Source organism: Anomaloglossus baeobatrachus, chromosome 2, assembly GCF_048569485.1.
Source record: "Anomaloglossus baeobatrachus isolate aAnoBae1 chromosome 2, aAnoBae1.hap1, whole genome shotgun sequence".
NCBI classification, from domain to species: Eukaryota; Metazoa; Chordata; class Amphibia; order Anura; family Aromobatidae; genus Anomaloglossus; species Anomaloglossus baeobatrachus.
The window spans coordinates 99057276-99076600 of NC_134354.1; the positions used below are offsets into that span (position 1 = coordinate 99057276).

A 19325-nucleotide genomic window follows, 5' to 3' on the forward strand; every position below is an offset into this window, starting at 1 on the left:
TCAGCAAATTTAACTCTGGCCTGTCCATTTTTTTAATTGATGAATGGTTTGCATCTAGATGTGAACCCTTTGTACTTACTTTCATGGAGTCTTCCCTTTACTGTTGACTTAGAGACAGATACACCTACTTCACTGAGAGTGTTCTGGACTTCAGTTGATGTTGTGAACGGGTTCTTCTTCACCAAAGAAAGTATGCGGCGATCATCCACCACTGTTGTCATCCGTGGACTCCCAGGCCTTTTTGAGTTCCCAAGCTCACCAGTCAATTCCTTTTTTCTCAGAATGTACCCGACTGTTGATTTTGCTACTCCAAGCATGTCTGCTATCTCTCTGATGGATTTTTTCTTTTTTTTCAGCCTCAGGATGTTCTGCTTCACCTCAGTTGAGAGTTCCTTAGACCGCATGTTGTCTGGTCACAGCAACAGCTTCCAAATGCAAAACCACACACCTGTAATCAACTCCAGACCTTTTATCTACTTCATTGATTACAGGTTAACGAGGGAGACGCCTTCAGAGTTAATTGCAGCCCTTAGAGTCCCTTGTCCAATTTCTTTTGGTCCCTTGAAAAAGAGGAGGCTATGCATTACAGAGCTATGATTCCTAAACCCTTTCTCCGATTTGGATGTGAAAACTCTCATATTGCAGCTGGGAGTGTGCACTTTCAGCCCATATTATATATATAATTGTATTTCTGAACATGTTTTTGTACACAGCTAAAATAACAAAACTTGTGTCACTGTCCAAATATTTCTGGACCTAACTGTATATATAAAATACACCATTATTATACTCACTTAGGGGGTCAGATCCAAGGGGTGTCACTGCTCTCAGTCCAGTGAGTCCTTTATTTGTGCAGTCGCCGTCCTCTTTCCCAGCCCCGTGTGGATGACGCGTCCTACATGATCCACACAGAGTCTGCCATTGTGCTCCTGCGCATACGCACTTTGATCTGCCCTACTGAGGTCAGAACAAAGTACTGTAATGCACAGATGCAAGGAAAGGTCAAAGACCGCCCGCGCATGCGCACTACAATACATTGATCTGCCTCAGTAGGGCAGATCAAAAGGAACGTGCGCAGGATGGCAATGGCGGCCTCTGTGTGGATCATGTAGGATGCGTCATCCACATGGAGCTGGGAAGGAGAACGGCAATCACACAAGATGGAAGAGGCACGGGACCAGAGAGCAGAGACACCCATTGGTCCGGACCGCCCACTCAGTGAGTATAATAAAGGTCTTTTTTATGTTCTACAGAGCGGCCTGGGCTCTTATATACAGTGTTCTAGAAAGCAGTATATAAAGGGCTCACTGGTGGTGGCCGCAGCTTATATGGGAAAAACCTGGTGACAGGTTCCCTTTAAAGGCCGCAAATTTCACAAGCTTCTTTCTTTAGGTCAAAAACGAATCGCCAACCAAGTTAGCCCTCAATCAGACATCAGTAATATAATAATAATATTTATTCATTTATATAGCGCTATTAATTCCACAGCGCTTTACATACATTGGCAACACTGTCCCCATTGGGGCTCACAATCTATATTCCCTATCTGTATGTCTTTGGAGTGTGGGAGGAAACCAGAGAACCTGGAGGAAACCCACGCAAACACGGGGAGAACATACAAACTCCTTGCAGATGTTGTTCTTAGTAGGAATTGAACCCAGGACCCCAGCGCTGCAAGACTGCAGTGCTAACCACTGAGCGTAATTGTTCACAAATACAAAAAAAAAAAATGGTAGAAATGTCACCAGTGTTTTGGATCAGATTTTATCATTTGGTCAGTGTCAGGTTTTCTTGTCCGTCTTTCATCAGTGATTTTTCACATATGAATAAATTAGAAAGCTTCTCCCATCCTTGGCAATGTTAATCACACACAGACGCCATGTAACGAATGGACATGCCAGGTGCACAAAAAAAACACAAACGTGTGACGAGTCCCATAGACTACATGTACACATCTGTGAAAATCATGGCTAGAACATGTACATGAAACACGGGTGTCTTAATGAGGCCTTAGATAAGTTTTATAGGGGGTTTTTTTTGGTATTTTTTACTGCAACTCATGAAAAATGTCATCATACAGTTTTAAACAGGACCATTCACTAAATTAGCTCTTCTATTCCGTTGTTTCACCGATTCTGGAACACTTTTTCTTTTCTGTGCCCCTGCACTGCCACACAGTTATATATGCAGTATATGCAATTTTTACCTTCAGCCAACTGGGCGTTTACCAAAAATGTCTCTATGGCAGCGGCCGTGTCATGATTGTTCAGCATCAGAAGGGGAAAAAAACCAAACGCCCAACGAGAAGTTTTGTGATCCGACGCCCAAATGGTTGATGGGAAAATTTGACTTTGGAATGGAAGGGCACAAAGAAAAGAAAAACTGTCCTAGACGCCGTGAAGCAGCGGCAATCGGAGGATGTGCTCAGCTAAAATTAAAGAAAAAAAATCTACTGTAAGGTCCGGTTTAAAGAAAAGAGGTCATTACAAAGTTAGATTTTTACCATGGGCCACATCCCTTTCATTAAATAGTGTAAAATATATATGTAATATGTGCGCAATTTGCTTCAGATTTGCCACAACTCAGCATTGTATGTCTTTAGGTAGAAATTAGGGCCTCAATTCACCAAGACGGGGATTGTTAATGCCGGTCTTGATGAGATGTGCTGGAGTCAGATGCTCCTGATTCATTAAAGGGAATCTGTCAGCAGGTTTTTGCTCCCCCATCTGAGAGCAGCATAATATAGAGGCGGAGATCCTGATTCCAGTGATGTGTCACTTACTGAGCTGTTTGCTGTCATTTTGATAAAATCAATGTGCTCTCTGCTGCAGATCTAGCATTTATACAGGGCTCATGAATATTAAAAATGTATGTGCCTGGGCTGTGCACGGTGTACTTTTGCCATCCTATATTTCGGTATGTATAGATTTCACCCATGCACTACACTAGGGGAATTATCCTGTTTGACTTATTGAGATATGTAGCTGCATAGGTGCGGTATATAGCGTAGGGATTCACATTTTAAATCATGAATATGGCAATATTATAGTATGCTGATTATAGTTAGAGTGGGGTTATGTACAATACTTATATGTTGATTGGAGTTATACTTTGTCCCACTCTGATTTTTCTAACATCACTGTGCTGGCCCCCACCCCTGTGGAGTTTTCTCACTCCTTGTATTTGCCGCACATATCCCACTGTGACTCATGTTTTGTGTCACAGATGTGGTGTATACAAATTTTAATGTTTTGGATGTTGTATATGTCAAATAAAATTGTGTTGGACATTTAATTACTCTGTGTGTTTTTGGACACATAAATATTGAATAGTTTGCAGGAGTATGTCCCTTCATTGGGAAGTCCTATAATATGGGGGAATTATTCTGTACTAACTATAGTTGAGGTTCAAGATGAGGTTGCTGTCCCTTGTTTATTCTGTGAATTACATATTAGGGCGCATGAATATGCTGGACTACCTGGCAACACGCAAGAAGTCCTGTAATGATAATCTCCTGCTGACTAAACTAAAAGTGACATCACTGGAATCAGGAACTCTGCCCCTACGTTATGTTGCTTGCAGATTAGGTGACAAAAACCTAGTGACAGATTCCCCTTAAGAGGCATTGGATAAGTAGCAAACATTTCAATATGTCTTGCCATGGACATAGGGGACTGTTCAGAAAGTAAGCACACCCCTCATCCTCCTAGTCATGGGAAACGCCTATGAATGTAGTACATTATGGTGGGTTCAGTAAGGCAGGTGTCAAAAACAGGCTGGTTCCTTTAAATGATGTGAAGAGAATGATTGTTCCTTGACACTTCCACATTTTGTGTTTGCAAAATTAGAATTAGATTTACATTGATGCAAATCTTACACAAGGTGTATGCCCATCCAAAGCAAACAAAGCACAGGTGTTCCTGTACCCGGCCTTCTCTCTTGTCAGGTGAAGAGAAGCAAGTAATGGGGTAGAACAGGATCCTGGACAGGTCTAAACTTCTAACTATAGAAAATACACCAAAGAATATCTTTCCCCTTCTTTGACCCCCTACTTCATACAATTTCCTAAATCCTATTTAATTCACATATCTCGTCTATCACAATAACGGACATCACTTTCCCCCTTGTACCAGAAGTCCACCTCCTCAGAGTAACCCTCGACTCTTGCGTTGTCCCTCAAACTGCACATCCAAGCCCTGACCACCTCCTGCCACCTCCGACTCAAAAATATTTCCAGAATCCGTCCCTTCCTCAGCCCTGAAGCTATTAAAATGTTAGTACATGCCCTCATGTCTCCGGCCTATACTACTGCAATATCTTTCTTTGTGGCCTTCCTGTTAATACTCTCACACATCTCCAGTCCATACTAATCCACCTGTCTCCTCGCTCCTCCACTTCTCCCCTCTGCAAATCCCTTCATTGGCTCCCAACTCCCCAGACTACCTAACTCAAACTACTAAAATTGACCTACAAAGCTGTCCATAATCCGTCTTCTCTCCCATATATCTCAGAACTAATTTCCTGATATCTTCCCAGTCGTCATCTCCGGTCTTCCTAAAATGTCCTTGTCTCCTCCACACTTGTAGGTTTTTCACCCAATGGCCTCCAAGACGTCTCCTGAGTATCCCCCATCCTCTGGAATTCTGTGCCTCAACACATCCGGTTGGCCACCACACTCAGAGCTTTCAAACAGGACGTGAAAACCCATCTCTTCAAGAAAGCTACGGCTGCTTTCACACATCCGGTTTTTCCTGTGCGGCACAATCCGGCGCTTTGCAGAAAAAACGCAACTGGTTTTTTTTGCTGCCGGTTGCTGTTTTTTGCATAGACTTACATTAGTGCCGTATTGTGCCGCATGGGCTTGCGTTCCGTCCGTTTTTTGCCGCATGCGGCAGATTTAGCCGATGCGGCGGCCAGATGGAACATTGCCTGGCACGTTTTTTGGTCCGGCAAAAAAAAAAAAACGCATCGCGCCGCATCCAGCGCGATTTGCAATGCATGCCTATGGACGCCGCATCCGGCGTCCTGCGGCAAACACCACATCCGGCAAACACAGCATTTTTTCCACTGCGCATGCTCAGTAGCTTGCCGCAAGCGGCAAAAAACGGACGGGCCGCATGTAAAAAACATATACAAAGGATGCGGTCGCCGCATCCGTTGCATAGGTTTTAGAGCCGGATTGGCCGGCTCTGCTAAAACCGGATGTGTGAAAGCAGCCTTACGGTCTGCAATGACCCCACTGCCTCCTCCCCACCACCGGAGCTGCTGCAATCCCCCAACTTACTGTCTCCTCCCCATTATCCAGTAGACTGTAAGCCCACAAGGGCAGGACCCTCTCCTATCTGTACCAGTCTGTCATTGTTAATTTGTTCACTGCAGTCGATATCGGTATCTTGTATGTTACTCCTTTTTACATGTACAGTACCATTGTATCAATGGTGCTCTAAAAATACACACACACACACACACACAGAAACTCCTGAGAGTCTCAGGAGCTCAGGCATGCCTCTGTGCTTTCTGTGACTGGCTGTACGACAACTGGACTTTACATTACATTTGCAGGGTGACTGTGCGCAGCGTAGCCGAGAACTGCACAGGAAAGTTGCTGCGGATTTACAAGTGCAGGTGAGGTACATACAAATTACACGCTTCACCTGCAGTCGCTGAGAATCCGCAACAGACCTAAGTGACGCACATGAATCTTACCGCCAATTTGTCACCTATAATTGTCAAGCGCTTCTTGACCATGCAGCACATTACCGTAAACAACATGTGAAACCCAGGCATAAAATTGTTAAGGAAAAAAAACAATTGGAACATAAAAGGGAAGGTGTCGCTTTTTTTATTTTTGTATTAATAAGGGATTATGAAATCAAGTATTTTTAATACAAAATTAAATTCACTGTTTATTTAGTTTTTATTTAACTCTAGTTTTACTGAAACACTGGGGGCTGCATTCTTGGATTTGCTGTGAGGACAGTTACTCACCTCCTTCATGGCAGCCCCTGGGCATTGACTCTGATAGTCAGACTCCTATACATAACACAGGAGAACTCCCTGTTGTGAACTGGAGACGCCCTATGGGCTGTCCAGATCACAGCAGAGGGAGGAGATCGGCACCATCTCGGTGGAGCTTACAGCGTATAGTGTGTGCTCCACCTTCCCAGTCACCTGCCGGAATGGATGGGGCGAGTACCGGACAGCGGTGATTGTACCGTGCTGCTCCCCACTCTGCCCCGTGCACCCCCCTCCCCCCCACACACTCTGCCGGTCAACCCCCCTCCACCACGCACTCTGCTGGTCAAACCCCTCACCCCAGCACTATGCCGGTCAAACCCCTCACCCCGGCACTATGCTGGGCAAACCCCTCCCCCGAACTCTGCCGGTCACACCCCTCTCCCACTCCGCTTACCTCCCCACCGCTCACTCCCCCATCCGTGTGTGTGCTCACCCTGGGCCTCCGCTGCTCGCTGCTATGTACTGTGATTGCTGACAGGACAGGCTGCCGGGGGCGCAGGTCTGAGGTGAGTGCATGCGGCTGGGAGCGGTAAGCGTGGCATGACATCTGTAGCGCAGTGCCGCTCAGGCTGCAGATCACCCCTCCTCGCTACATGTTACCTCGGACCTCTGATCCCGGCCGGCAGCACAGTATATGCGGGCACGGGATATAGTGGGGTATTGGGAAACAGTCAACGGGGCGTAGGGAAACAGTCAGTAAAACATTGGGAAACAGCGAGCCGTAGGGAAAAAGCGGAGCGCAGGATACAGTGGAGCACTAAGCAGCTGGCCTTAGTGACACTTTAGACATATTAGGATCACTTTGCGGCCACCAACAAAATGGCTCCTCACTGTGATCCTAAACTTAGTCTTCCCTTATCCTTTTGGAAACACTCAGATTAGGAGGGGGAGATGACATCACACACAGGAGAGCAGATTCCACCCACTTTTACTGCAGCTGTAATGTGAGCTAGTTCTACAGTAGCTCTACAGCAGGATTTCAGCAGCTGCTCACCCTAGTGTTTAAGAGTAGAAAATATCAAACAACTTTTTTTTATATTTTTCTCAATTAAAAACAAAATTTTATTTAAAACATAACATGAAAACATTAATACTTTATATTTTTTCAATTATTGAAAAAATGTTTGTTGTTTTTTTTAGTTTTTTTTTTTACGACACGTTCCCTTTAAAATTATTATCCCTTGCAAGATATCTATAAGACTGGAGCCCTGGAGATGCCAAACCTTTGAGCAATTGTATTTCCCATATAATTTCACCATTAATTTTTGTGCTTCATGTACCTATAAGAAATGGATAGGCAATATGCAAACCGCATGACTTTTCATCAAATAAAACTGCATTTTATGGGGCTCTAATTAAATTCACTACAAAAAAAAAAAATACTGCTCTGTAGACATTGAAAAGTGTAGAAAGAAGCATATTAACAGCTTTGAGTTTTTCTTGACGCACATAATACAGCATTTGTTGAGACCAATACAAAACCACAAAAACATGATTAGTCTCATACTATAAAATATTTATACACACACATTTCCGCTGCAGTTTTGCAATGGGGAGGGTCATGCAATTGTGTTCTTCTTTCATAGGGAAGTTTAATTTCAACAAAAGGTAATTAACAACAACAAAAAAATCCCTTCACATTAGTTTCTGCTCACATCACAAGCATACAGGTCAGAAAACGTTTTCATACAGCAGAAAACCCCCTTTGGCACGCAATAACAGGTGTGTTAATGATTGAGTGCATTATATTTGCACAGCGTATGGATTCCACCATTATAAAAGCTGTGCAATCACCGATTTCTGCGGATCCATTGACCTGTGTAATGTAGATCCCGTCTATTCCATAATGGGCAGATTTTTATGAAAAGAGGGATGTGCAAGTTGGGTTTCACCATTCAGAATCTTTTGCTCTTAAAGGGGTTATCCGGCTTATTTTGACTTTTTTTTATTATTACCCTATTGGGCTACATTGGGGCAGGTAAGTAGATAGAGACTACTTACCTGCCCTGCTGTCAGCCCCTCTTCCCCGGCTCAGAGTTGTCATGTGACCGCTCCTGCAGCGATTTTGCTGCTTCCGGTCATTTCATGTCAACATGGGCAGGACTATGTTGACATGCAAATCTGGGAACAGCATGTTGCCGCCCTGCTGGGCTGTACAGTGCGTGGAGTCCCCTCCCCCCTTCCCTGCACCCTCCCATACACTGTACTCTCCCCGCAACCTCCCCGGCACTGCTGTGGGGTCTGTGACCTGGGGGAGGGGCCTGGTGGCAACTGCCCACGGTGTCACTGCCAGCACCGGGCCCCCTGCTAAGGATCACAGGAATGCCAGTGCAGTCTGTGTCCCGCTCCAGCCCCGAGGCTGCCCGCACTGCATTATCAGCAGTGTTGGCAGCCACGGGGATGACGAGCGCTGCTGTCAGGAGCTTAGATGAGATCATTACCTGCTGTGACGATCTCCTGCTCTGCTGACGTCACCGCTGTCACTGACTTCTATGCCCACCGCGTTCTCACATCAAGTCTCGCGGGCGGCCCGAGACTGTCACTAGCGGTGACGTCACGGGCTCCCGCGATACTGCTGAGAACGCGGCGGACAATGGAAGTCAATGATAGTGCTGACGTCAGGAGTGCAGGAGATTGTCACAGCAGGTAATGATCTCATCTAACCTCCTGACAGCAGCGCTCGTCATCCCCTGCAGTGACCTGGGCTGACTCATTGATGTTAGCTCAGGTCACTGCATTACTCTCACAGCCAATGGGGAACATTCTGTTCAACATTGCCTGGGACAGTGACTATGGTATGGATATGGAGATGGCTGGCATCGTGGGACCCCCTTATTGGATTACGCCGGACCCAGATTTGATTGTTCTTTTCAATAAATTGGTGAAAGAGAGAATGTTTTGTGGAGTGTTTTTTCAAATAAAAATTTTTTTGTTGTATAATTTTTTTTTTAATTACTGACTGGGTTTGTGATGTCGGGTATCTGATAGACGCTGTGACATCATGAACCCCAGGGTCTGATGTCAGGTGACATTACACATCTGGCATCAACCCCATATATTACCCGGCTTGCCACCGCACCAGGGCACGGGATCAGCTGGGGCGAAGCGCCAGGATTGGCGCATCTAATGGATGCGCCACTTCTGGGGCGGCTGTGGCCTGCTATTTTTAGGCTGGGGAGTGTCCAAAAACAGTGGACCTCCCTAGTCTGAGAATACCAGACCACAGCTGTCCGCTTTACCTTGGCTGGTGATCCAATTTGGGGGGGGACCCCGTGTTTTTTGTTTTAAATTATTTATTTAATTTAAAATAACAGCGTGGGGGTGCCCTCTGTTTTGGATTACCAGCCAAGGTGAAGCTGCCAGCTGTGGTCTGCAGGCTGCAGCCGTCTGCTTTACCCTAGCTGGCTACAAAAGATAGGGGGGGGATCCCACGTCGTTTTTTGGTTTTTTTTTTAATTTATTTTTTGGCTAAATACAAGGCTAAGCACCCCTTAGTGCCACATGAAAGTCACTAAAGGGTGCCAGCTTAGAATATGTAGGGGGTGGGACATGATATAGGTCTTTCTCATCTATTATCTATCCCTCTATTCATTCATTCATCCCTCTATCTCTCTGTCTCTATAACTACTCATCTATCTTTCTTGCTGCTTCCGTTTTTTGCAGTCCGCAAAAAAAACGGAAGGCACACTGATGCATCTGTGAATAAAATGGACCGTTTTTTGCAGACCGCAAAAACGGAACGGTCATGTGACTGTAGCCTACATGTGTTACCTATGGGGATAGGGTTCGGTATAGAAGGATGGTGGGGGGGGGGGTCGGTGCAGAGCGCCGTGTGTGTGTGGGGGGGGGGAGGGTTGCAGAGCCTTATGTGGTGTGTGGTGCAGAGCCCGATGTGAGTGTGGGGCGCAGAGCCCGATGTGTGTGTGTGTGTGGGGCGCAGAGCCCGGTGTGTGTCTGTGGGGCGCAGAGCCCGGTGTGTGTGTGTGGGGCGCAGAGCCCGATGTGTGTGTGTGTGGGACGCAGAGCCCGATGTGGTCGGGAGTGCAGAGCCCGATGTGTGTGTGGTCCAGAGCCATATGTGTGTGTGTGGTGCAGAGCCATATGTGTGTGTGTGTGTGGTGCAGAGCCATATGTGTGTGTGTGTGTGGTGCAGAGCCATATATGTGTGTGTGTGTGGTGCAGAGCCCGATGTGGTGGGGAGTGCAGAGCCCGATGTGGTGGGGAGTGCAGAGCCCGATGTGGTGGGGAGTGCAGAGCCCGATGTGGTGGGGAGTGCAGAGCCCGATGTGGTGGGGAGTGCAGAGCCCGATGTGGTGGGGAGTGCAGAGCCCGATGTGGTGGGGAGTGCAGAGCCCGATGTGGTGGGGAGTGCAGAGCCCGATGTGGTGGGGAGTGCAGAGCCCGATGTGGTGGGGAGTGCAGAGCCCGATGTGGTGGGGAGTGCAGAGCCCGATGTGGTGGGGAGTGCAGAGCCCGATGTGGTGGGGAGTGCAGAGCCCGATGTGGTGGGGAGTGCAGAGCCCAATGTGGTGGGGAGTGCAGAGCCATATGTGTGTGTGTGGTGCAGAGCCATATGTGTGTGTGTGGTGCAGAGCCATATGTGTGTGTGTGGTGCAGAGCCCGATGTGGTGGGGAGTGCAGAGCCCGATGTGGTGGGGAGTGCAGAGCCCGATGTGGTGGGGAGTGCAGAGCCCGATGTGGTGGGGAGTGCAGAGCCCGATGTGGTGGGGAGTGCAGAGCCCAATGTGGTGGGGAGTGCAGAGCCATATGTGTGTGTGTGGTGCAGAGCCATATGTGTGTGTGTGGTGCAGAGCCATATGTGTGTGTGTGGTGCAGAGCCATATGTGTGTGTGTAGTGCAGAGCCCGATGTGTGTGTGTAGTGCAGAGCCCGATGTGTGTGTGTAGTGCAGAGCCCGATGTGGTGGGGAGTGCAGAGCCCGATGTGGTGGGGAGTGCAGAGCCCGATGTGGTGGGGAGTGCAGGGCCCGATGTGGTGGGGAGTGCAGAGCCCGATGTGGTGGGGAGTGCAGAGCCCTATGTGGTGGGGAGTGCAGAGCCTGATGTGTGTGTGGTGCAGAGCTATATGTGTGTGTGTGGTGCAGAGCCCGATGTGGTGGGGAGTGCAGAGCCCGATGTGTGTGTGTGGTGCAGAGCCCGATGTGGTGGGGAGTGCAGAGCCCGATGTGTGTGTGGTCCAGAGCCATATGTGTGTGTGTGGTGCAGAGCCATATGTGTGTGTGTGGTGCAGAGCCATATGTGTGTGTGTGTGTGGTGCAGAGCCATATGTGTGTGTGTGTGGTGCAGAGCCATATGTGTGTGTGTGGTGCAGAGCCATATGTGTGTGTGTGGTGCAGAGCCCGATGTGGTGGGGAGTGCAGAGCCCGATGTGGTGGGGAGTGCAGAGCCCGATGTGGTGGGGAGTGCAGAGCCCGATGTGGTGGGGAGTGCAGAGCCCGATGTGGTGGGGAGTGCAGAGCCCGATGTGGTGGGGAGTGCAGAGCCCGATGTGGTGGGGAGTGCAGAGCCCGATGTGGTGTGGAGTGCAGAGCCCGATGTGTGTGTCGTGCAGAGCCATATGTGTGTGTGTGTGGTGCAGAGCCATATGTGTGTGTGTGGTGCAGAGCCATATGTGTGTGTGGTGCAGAGCCCGATGTGGTGGGGCGTGAAGAGCCCGATGTGGTGGGGAGTGCAGAGCCCGATGTGGTGGGGAGTGCAGAGCCCGATGTGGTGGGGAGTGCAGAGCCCGATGTGGTGGGGAGTGCAGAGCCATATGTGTGTGTGTGGTGCAGAGCCATATGTGTGTGTGTGGTGCAGAGCCCGATGTGGTGGGGAGTGCAGAGCCCGATGTGGTGGAGAGTGCAGAGCCCGATGTGGTGGGGAGTGCAGAGCCCGATGTGGTGGGGAGTGCAGTGCCCGATGTGGTGGGGAGTGCAGAGCCCGATGTGTGTGTCGTGCAGAGCCATATGTGTGTGTGTGTGGTGCAGAGCCATATGTGTGTGTGTGGTGCAGAGCCATATGTGTGTGTGTGTGGTGCAGAGCCCGATGTGGTGGGGCGTGAAGAGCCCGATGTGGTGGGGAGTGCAGAGCCCGATGTGGTGGGGAGTGCAGAGCCCGAAGTGTGTGTCGTGCAGAGCCATATGTGTGTGTGTGTGGTGCAGAGCCATATGTGTGTGTGTGGTGCAGAGCCATATGTGTGTGTGTGTGGTGCAGAGCCCGATGTGGTGGGGCGTGAAGAGCCCGATGTGGTGGGGAGTGCAGAGCCCGATGTGGTGGGGAGTGCAGAGCCCGATGTGGTGGGGAGTGCAGAGCCCGATGTGGTGGGGAGTGCAGAGCCCGATGTGGTGGGGAGTGCAGAGCCCGATGTGGTGGGGAGTGCAGAGCCAGATGTGGTGGGGAGTGCAGAGCCCGATGTGGTGGGGAGTGCAGAGCCATATGTGTGTGTGTGGTGCAGAGCCATATGTGTGTGTGTGGTGCAGAGCCATATGTGTGTGTGTGGTGCAGAGCCCGATGTGGTGGGGAGTGCAGAGCCCGATGTGGTGGAGAGTGCAGAGCCCGATGTGGTGGGGAGTGCAGAGCCCGATGTGGTGGGGAGTGCAGAGCCCGATGTGGTGGGGAGTGCAGAGCCCGATGTGGTGGGGAGTGCAGAGCCCGATGTGGTGGGGAGTGCAGAGCCCGATGTGGTGGGGAGTGCAGAGCCCGATGTGGTGGGGAGTGCAGAGCCCGATGTGGTGGGGAGTGCAGAGCCCGATGTGGTGGGGAGTGCAGAGCCCGATGTGGTGGGGAGTGCAGAGCCCGATGTGGTGGGGAGTGCAGAGCCCGATGTGGTGGGGAGTGCAGAGCCCGATGTGGTGGGGAGTGCAGAGCCCCATGTGGAGCTGTTATTTTCAATGCTGTAGTGATAACAGCTCAGTGCTGGGACAAAATACTGACAGGAAATGTGTGTGCAGGAGGTGGGGCTGGACAGTGAGTCCGGGCGGTGCCAGCTCTGACTAGGAGGTTTAGCACAGGAAGTTATCATGTTTGCTTGAGCTGAATGTAAACAAAGAGCTGCAGAGAATAAGGGTATGTGCGCACTAAGCGTTTTTTTCACGCTGCGTTTTTATGTGCGTTTTTGTCTCAAAAAACGCACCCGCGGCTAAAAAAACGCGGCAAAAACGCATGCGTTTTTTGCCGCGATTTGGTGCGTTTTTTGCTGCGTTTTTGCTCACTGCGTTTTTAATCAGTGCACAATGCCATTAAAGATTGTTGATGAAAAAAAAAAAAAAAAAAAGGTCTGATGTCATTTCCTTCTTCAAAATGTTCATTGTATGCAGGAGAGCAGACAGCTGCAGAACTAGTGTATGCAGGAGAGCAGACAGCAGCTGCAGAACTACAAGGCTCAGCATCCTCCATTCACTAGTGTATGCAGTTTTTTGCCCAAAAAGAAAAAAAAAATGACATGGGCTTCGCCATATTTTTGTATGCTAGCCGGGTACAGCAGGCAGGTACGGGCTGCCCCCAACCCCCAGCTGCCTATTTGTACCCGGCTGGGAACCAAAAATATAGAGAAGCCCTTTTTTTTTAATTATTTCATGAATTTCATGAAATAATTAAAAAAAAAAAATGACGTGGGCTTCGCCTAATTTTTGAGTCCAGCCGGGTACAACTAGGCAGCTGGGGATTGGAATCCGCAGTGCAGGGTGCCCAAGATCTCTGGGCACCCCCACTGCGAATTGCAGTCCGCAGCCACCCCAGAAAATGGCGCTTTCATAGAAGCGCCATCTTCTGGCGCTGTATCCAACTCTTCTAGCTGCCCTGATGCCGGGTGGCTAGCTAGGTAATAATGGAGTTAGGGCTAGCTGTATATTATCAGCTAGCCCTAAGCCCGAAATTCATGGTGTCACGCCAATATTAGACATGGCCACCATGAATTTCTAGTAATGATAAAAAAAAAAAAAAACAACACACAGAAATTTTTTTTTATTAGAAATAAAACACAACACAATTAGTGACTCCATCTTTATTGAAATAAACCCCCCCTCCGCAGTAATCCTGGGTCAGGGTCCCGCGCCGTCCAATCTGGATCCAATATCATCTGATCGGTTTGCTGGAAGGCAAAGCGATCAGATGATGTGTCAGGATCAAGTGCCTGAAGCACATCACACATCAGCTGATTGTATAAAAGCCGATTATACAATCAGCTGATGCATCAGTAGAAAAAAAAAAAAAAAAAAAAATACATACTCACTTATGTGCTGATTACCGGCAGCTCTTGCAGCGATCGGATGAGAGTCTGATCCTGTCCCATCGCTGCCGGAGCTGCCGGTAATCAGCTGATGAAGTCCCCTGACGGCAGGATCAGCTGATAGCCGACCGGGCGACACCGCGAGAATTACGATCAGCTGATGCGTCAGGTGACTGCATCAGGTGATCCACCGCCAGGTCCTGCAAGCAAGGTCCTGCCCCGGGGAGACTGCACACAGCCAGAGCGGCGGGACCGGGACAGGAGCGGACATGGCACCGGGACCCTGCAGACGCAGACAGGTGAGTATATATGACATTTTTTTTTTCTACTGTTCACTTTTGTTTTCGCCGCTGCCTCCACCTCCCGCCCAGACATGGCGCCGCACGGAGCTGACATGCACAGGACGGGAGGTGGACGCAGCGGTGACGGTACCGGGAGGATTCATGCTTCTGTGTTTACCAACAGAAGGAATCCTCTTCCTGTACACGTCACTGTAGTGCCCACCCCTTGCGTTTATAGCTGCGTTTTTAGTCATAGAAACGCAGCTATATTTGCAATGTGCCTTTTTCATTGCGTTTTTGAACATCTCATTGAACTCAATGGGTGAAAAACGCAGTGAAAAACGCAGAAATAATTGACATGCTGCGTTTTTGTGGTCACCACAAAAACGCAGCTAAAAAAAAACGCTGTGTGCAGACAGCACTTCTGAAAACCCATTGACATTGCTGGGGAAGCAATGTCACTGCGTTTTCAGCACAAAAACGCGGTAAAAAACGCCGCTAAAAACGCGGCAAAAACGCCTAGTGCGCACAAGGCCTAAAGGGATAAATCAAGAGGAACAAAAGTCAGAAAACAAAAAATAACAATGTAGGTGTGATTTATATGACAATACAGCACAGATTAGCTTAACAAGAAATGTTGAGTTTATGTCGGACAACTCCTTTAAGTGAAATAAGCCACAGACACAAGGGTGTGTGTCCCCCCTCTACTCAATGAAAATGGACATTTGGCTGATCATGCACTATTATATGGCGGAATCTGCTAAAATAGCTGGTGCTCAAAGAAGTGTGCAACAGACAGGATTGTAATGTGATTAGCACCACAAATATTTTACAAATAATTTTTGCGATTCCCTCAAGGGCTTGGAAAGCGGCCCTGTGCGCACGCTGTGCATTTACCGCGGATTTGCAGCGGATTTGATGCAGAAAATGTGTCTAGCATTGCTGCAGTCATTCTCCAGCAAATCCTATGGGTTTTAAAAAATGCTGTGCGCACACTGTTTTTTTAAACCCGCAAATTTTCCGCTGTGGAATTAATGAGAATGTCACTTCTTTTCCGCAGGTACCTGTGGTTTTTGCCATAGATAATGGTAAAAATCCGCAGGGACCAACTCGCGGAAAATCCGCTGTAAATCCGAGGCAAATCCGCACAAAATCCACGGCAAAACTGCATGCTGATTTCGCTGCAGTTTTGGTGCGGTTTTTTAACGCAGATGCAGGATTCTTTTAAAAGGTCAGGATTTTTCCTGAGAAAAAGGCACTTTCTAGTGCGCATATAGCCTAAAGGATTAGTGCTTTCACTGTGGAATGGTTAGTAGTGGTGACCACTATACGAGATCAATACAGCTGTGTTTCAGGATTATGACCAGGTGTGGGGGGGGGGGGGGGGCACATCAGCACCCGCTTTAGCTGAATGTGCGTCTCTGAGCGTACACGCAGCTGAAATGCACAGCGCTGCAATACAAGCCACTTGGCCGGAAGCGGACATCGGCATGGATGTGACTGGTGGTGCATTACAGTAACATCTGGGGGAGTCCAGACCAAAATTTTACACCAGGGCCCATCGGATTCTAGTTACGCCACTGATGATTATCTTAAGCTGCTAAAATTGCACTGTTCGAGGCTGCAAGTTTTTCATTCTTTCATTTTCAAACCCCTTTGATTTGCAGTTTGCAGCCTGTTCAAAGTTTCAAATTTTTTCTGTTGTGGGAGTGTCCCTCCCTGTAAGATAGGCTGGATGTAAAGTCTGTGTGTATCCAGGGTTCTGCTGGATTCACCTGCTTATATGCATTAGCATAGCTCCAATATAGTATGTATTTTCTCCATATGCGCTTTCCCTTTTATCTACTCCTGTGTATAACCACCTTCCCCCCTTCCTGCTGCTCTCTCTAACACCGGCGATGGAACGGAAGGTAAGGTGAGGTGAGCATAATATGTGTGTGTGCATGTTTGTACGTGTTTGTGCGTGTTTAGAATGGCACAATAGGGGACCAGGATGGGACATTTAACAATTTGTGGAACGAATTGTCTGCATTGCAATGATTTCCTATGGGAAATCTTGCTTTGATGAACGAGTAACTTGGTTAACAAGCACACTCCCAGAACGGATTGTTCTTGTTAACCAAGGTTCCACTGTAGTATTAAAACAGCAAAGCGCAGCATAATGAGAGATACATCACTGAAATCAGGATCTCTGCTCCTACATTATGCTGCTCTCAGATTACATTGAAACCAAAGAAAGAAAAAACGAACAAAAAGAAAAAAAAAATGTATTATATCTTTATTAAATATGCATGAGACAAACTAATAGGCTGGAAAAACGGGGTATCACAGAACAGTATATAGATTCAAAGACCTGTAATATGATAAACAGGTGCAGTGTATAATCACAATAAAAGCAAAGTGCATGATTACTAACCAACAGCACCTTACAAAACCTTACACCTTTCAAGTTGCCCTGTAATGATAATATCTTGCTGATAAAATACGTATAGTGTTCAAACAGCAAAGCGCAGCCCAATAAGTAATACATCACTGTAATCAGGGAATCTTCTCCTACATTATGCTGCTCTCAGATTACATTGCAAAATTTTGGTGACAGATTCCCTTTAAATTTTTCCTATGGATGTATAAAAGCGGACAACCTTATTAATAAGAAATATGGACTTCGATCAAAGAAGATTCCATTGCACCCTTTAAATGGTGCATTCAGCACCGAATGTGGCATTCAGATGGTTAAACGGTAGAGATGAGAGATCTGCAGCCCTTGCCATAGCGATGTAATCAGCACATGGAGCATGGTGCATCATCCACATGTAGGTCAGGATGGCATTCCCGCCCTGCATCGTCATCTGGTTAATCTTTCCACTGTGAAACAACTTCCTGCAAACTACTAATAATTCCACATTTAATGAGTTTATTACTATTATGACTTAGAAGGAAAATGTGCTCACCAAAAGCAGCGCTTCTAGCTGGTTGATATAGATCTCCTCACTTGCTAGAACCCCAGAGAGGACAAGTTTTCTCATCAAAAGCCCTTTATCAGATTCGCTTTCTCCCTGTATAAAAAAAAGAAAAGACACAGATGGTTAGATAGAGGCGAGAGACTTCACAGAGCTATAAAAGAAAAATCAGGAATTCAAAGATCCATCATAAAGTTCATAGCACTGAGCTGATACCGGTTAGAAGGCGTGATCTGTGACCTTAGCACAACAAAAGATAAGAACCTCATTATATCCTGGCGAAAAAGTTTGGTTTTTTTTATTTCAGAGTATTTTTTAATAAAAAAGCATCAAAGATACTATTAGGCGACCCATAAGAATTCAGTCATGCACCTGTTCACACTGCAAATTTGCCGTCAGTCTTTTTGTCTAGATTATGGAGTCATGCCTTCTTATTGTGCACCCCTCCCCCATTAGCCACAGGTAATTTTATTTTTTAAAGCAGGTTCCTACTCGCCCATACACATGGAGGTTTATAACCCAGAGAGAGGCTTCAGGTCAGTGTCTGTTCCCGGTAACATAAGACTGCCTTGACGCGGCTACTGGGCAGACATAGAAATGGCCATTTTTGTGTGCTAAAAATATTTTCTTAGATTTCCTTTAGCAGTAATGCATGCCTATATTCTTACATTCATGGTTTACATGCTTTAACTTTTCAGAGTGCGGCTGTCTTTTTTTGTCACCTGTTCACACTGAAAATTTGGGAGTACAGTCAGTCTTTGGAGCAAAAATGTTTATACCTGCGTTTTTATAGGGTTTTTAATTTTTATTTTCTTTAAAGTCATGGGTGAAAAAATGCTGCAAAAATGCTGAAGTATTTGACAAGCTGCAGATTATTTTCTGCACCAAATCTGCACGTCACAAACAAGCAGAGTGTGCATGACACTTCAGGATTCTCATTGGCTTTGCTGACATCAGGATTCTCTTAAGGTTTTGTGACAAATCTGCACTCAAAAATGCAACATGTGCACACAGTCTTAGAGACACACGGCGAGAAAAACGGTGCGAGTGGAGTGCGATAAAAAAAAAAAAAAAAAATCGCATTCCATTCGGACTTATATTAGCCTGTGTGTCAGCACACATGAGCGATTATTTTCTCAGCCCTAATTGGACCGAGAAAACAATCGCAGCATGCTGCGGGTGTAATGCGCTCCTTGTTTCTCTCGCACCCATTCAAGTCTATGGCGCAAGAGAAAAATCGCACTGCACTTGCAGAACACTGGTGTACCGCGAGTGCAGGGCAAGAATGGCAATAGCCAGCAACGGAGGAGAGAGGGAGAGAAATCCCTCCCTCCCCTCCCCAGTGCCGGCCAGCCCCCCACAGCTGAGCTCCGCTCGCACAGTTGGACCTCAGTCGCAGGGACACTCGCCTCTGCTGCCAGTGTGAGCCGAGTCATGCGAGGGGATCGCAGTAATCCCCGTGTGGCCCTGGCCTAACAGAGACTTCGCCCTGGACCCCTGAAAAGTAAAGTACAGTTTTGTTTGTTTGTTTAAACAAAAAACCTAAACAAAACAAACTGCAGTTGTTGTGGAGAGGTTTTCAGAAACTGGAAAATCCTTTTAAGACTATGAATACAATGTATTTCCAGGCGGAATCTGCAAAAAAAGAAAAAAGTAGCAAAGGCTGTATCTAAAATGAACATAACAGTTATGTAAAAACTACACTGCTGTGCACATGTTCTGTCTTACATCACTTCTCTTAATGGCTTCAGGGTTTGGAAATCCTGAAGTGGTTAAAGAAGTGACCGGCTCATTCTTAGGCCCTGTGTGCACACTGCTATTTTACTCGTGTTTTTTTTGCG

The 19325-nt window shown here is 47.4% G+C and overlaps 1 protein-coding gene across 6 annotated transcripts in view; it reads right to left on the reverse strand.

Annotated features, from left to right (window-relative positions):
* ABR (ABR activator of RhoGEF and GTPase) overlaps positions 1 to 19325 on the reverse strand; it is a 551973-nt gene that overhangs the window by 226915 nt on the left and 305733 nt on the right. For all 6 annotated transcript variants that reach the window (XM_075335215.1, XM_075335218.1, XM_075335216.1 and 3 more), the window contains one exon: positions 17476 to 17580. In XM_075335215.1, the coding sequence (XP_075191330.1) occupies positions 17476 to 17580 (105 nt within the window). The remainder of the gene's footprint in view (positions 1 to 17475; positions 17581 to 19325) is intronic.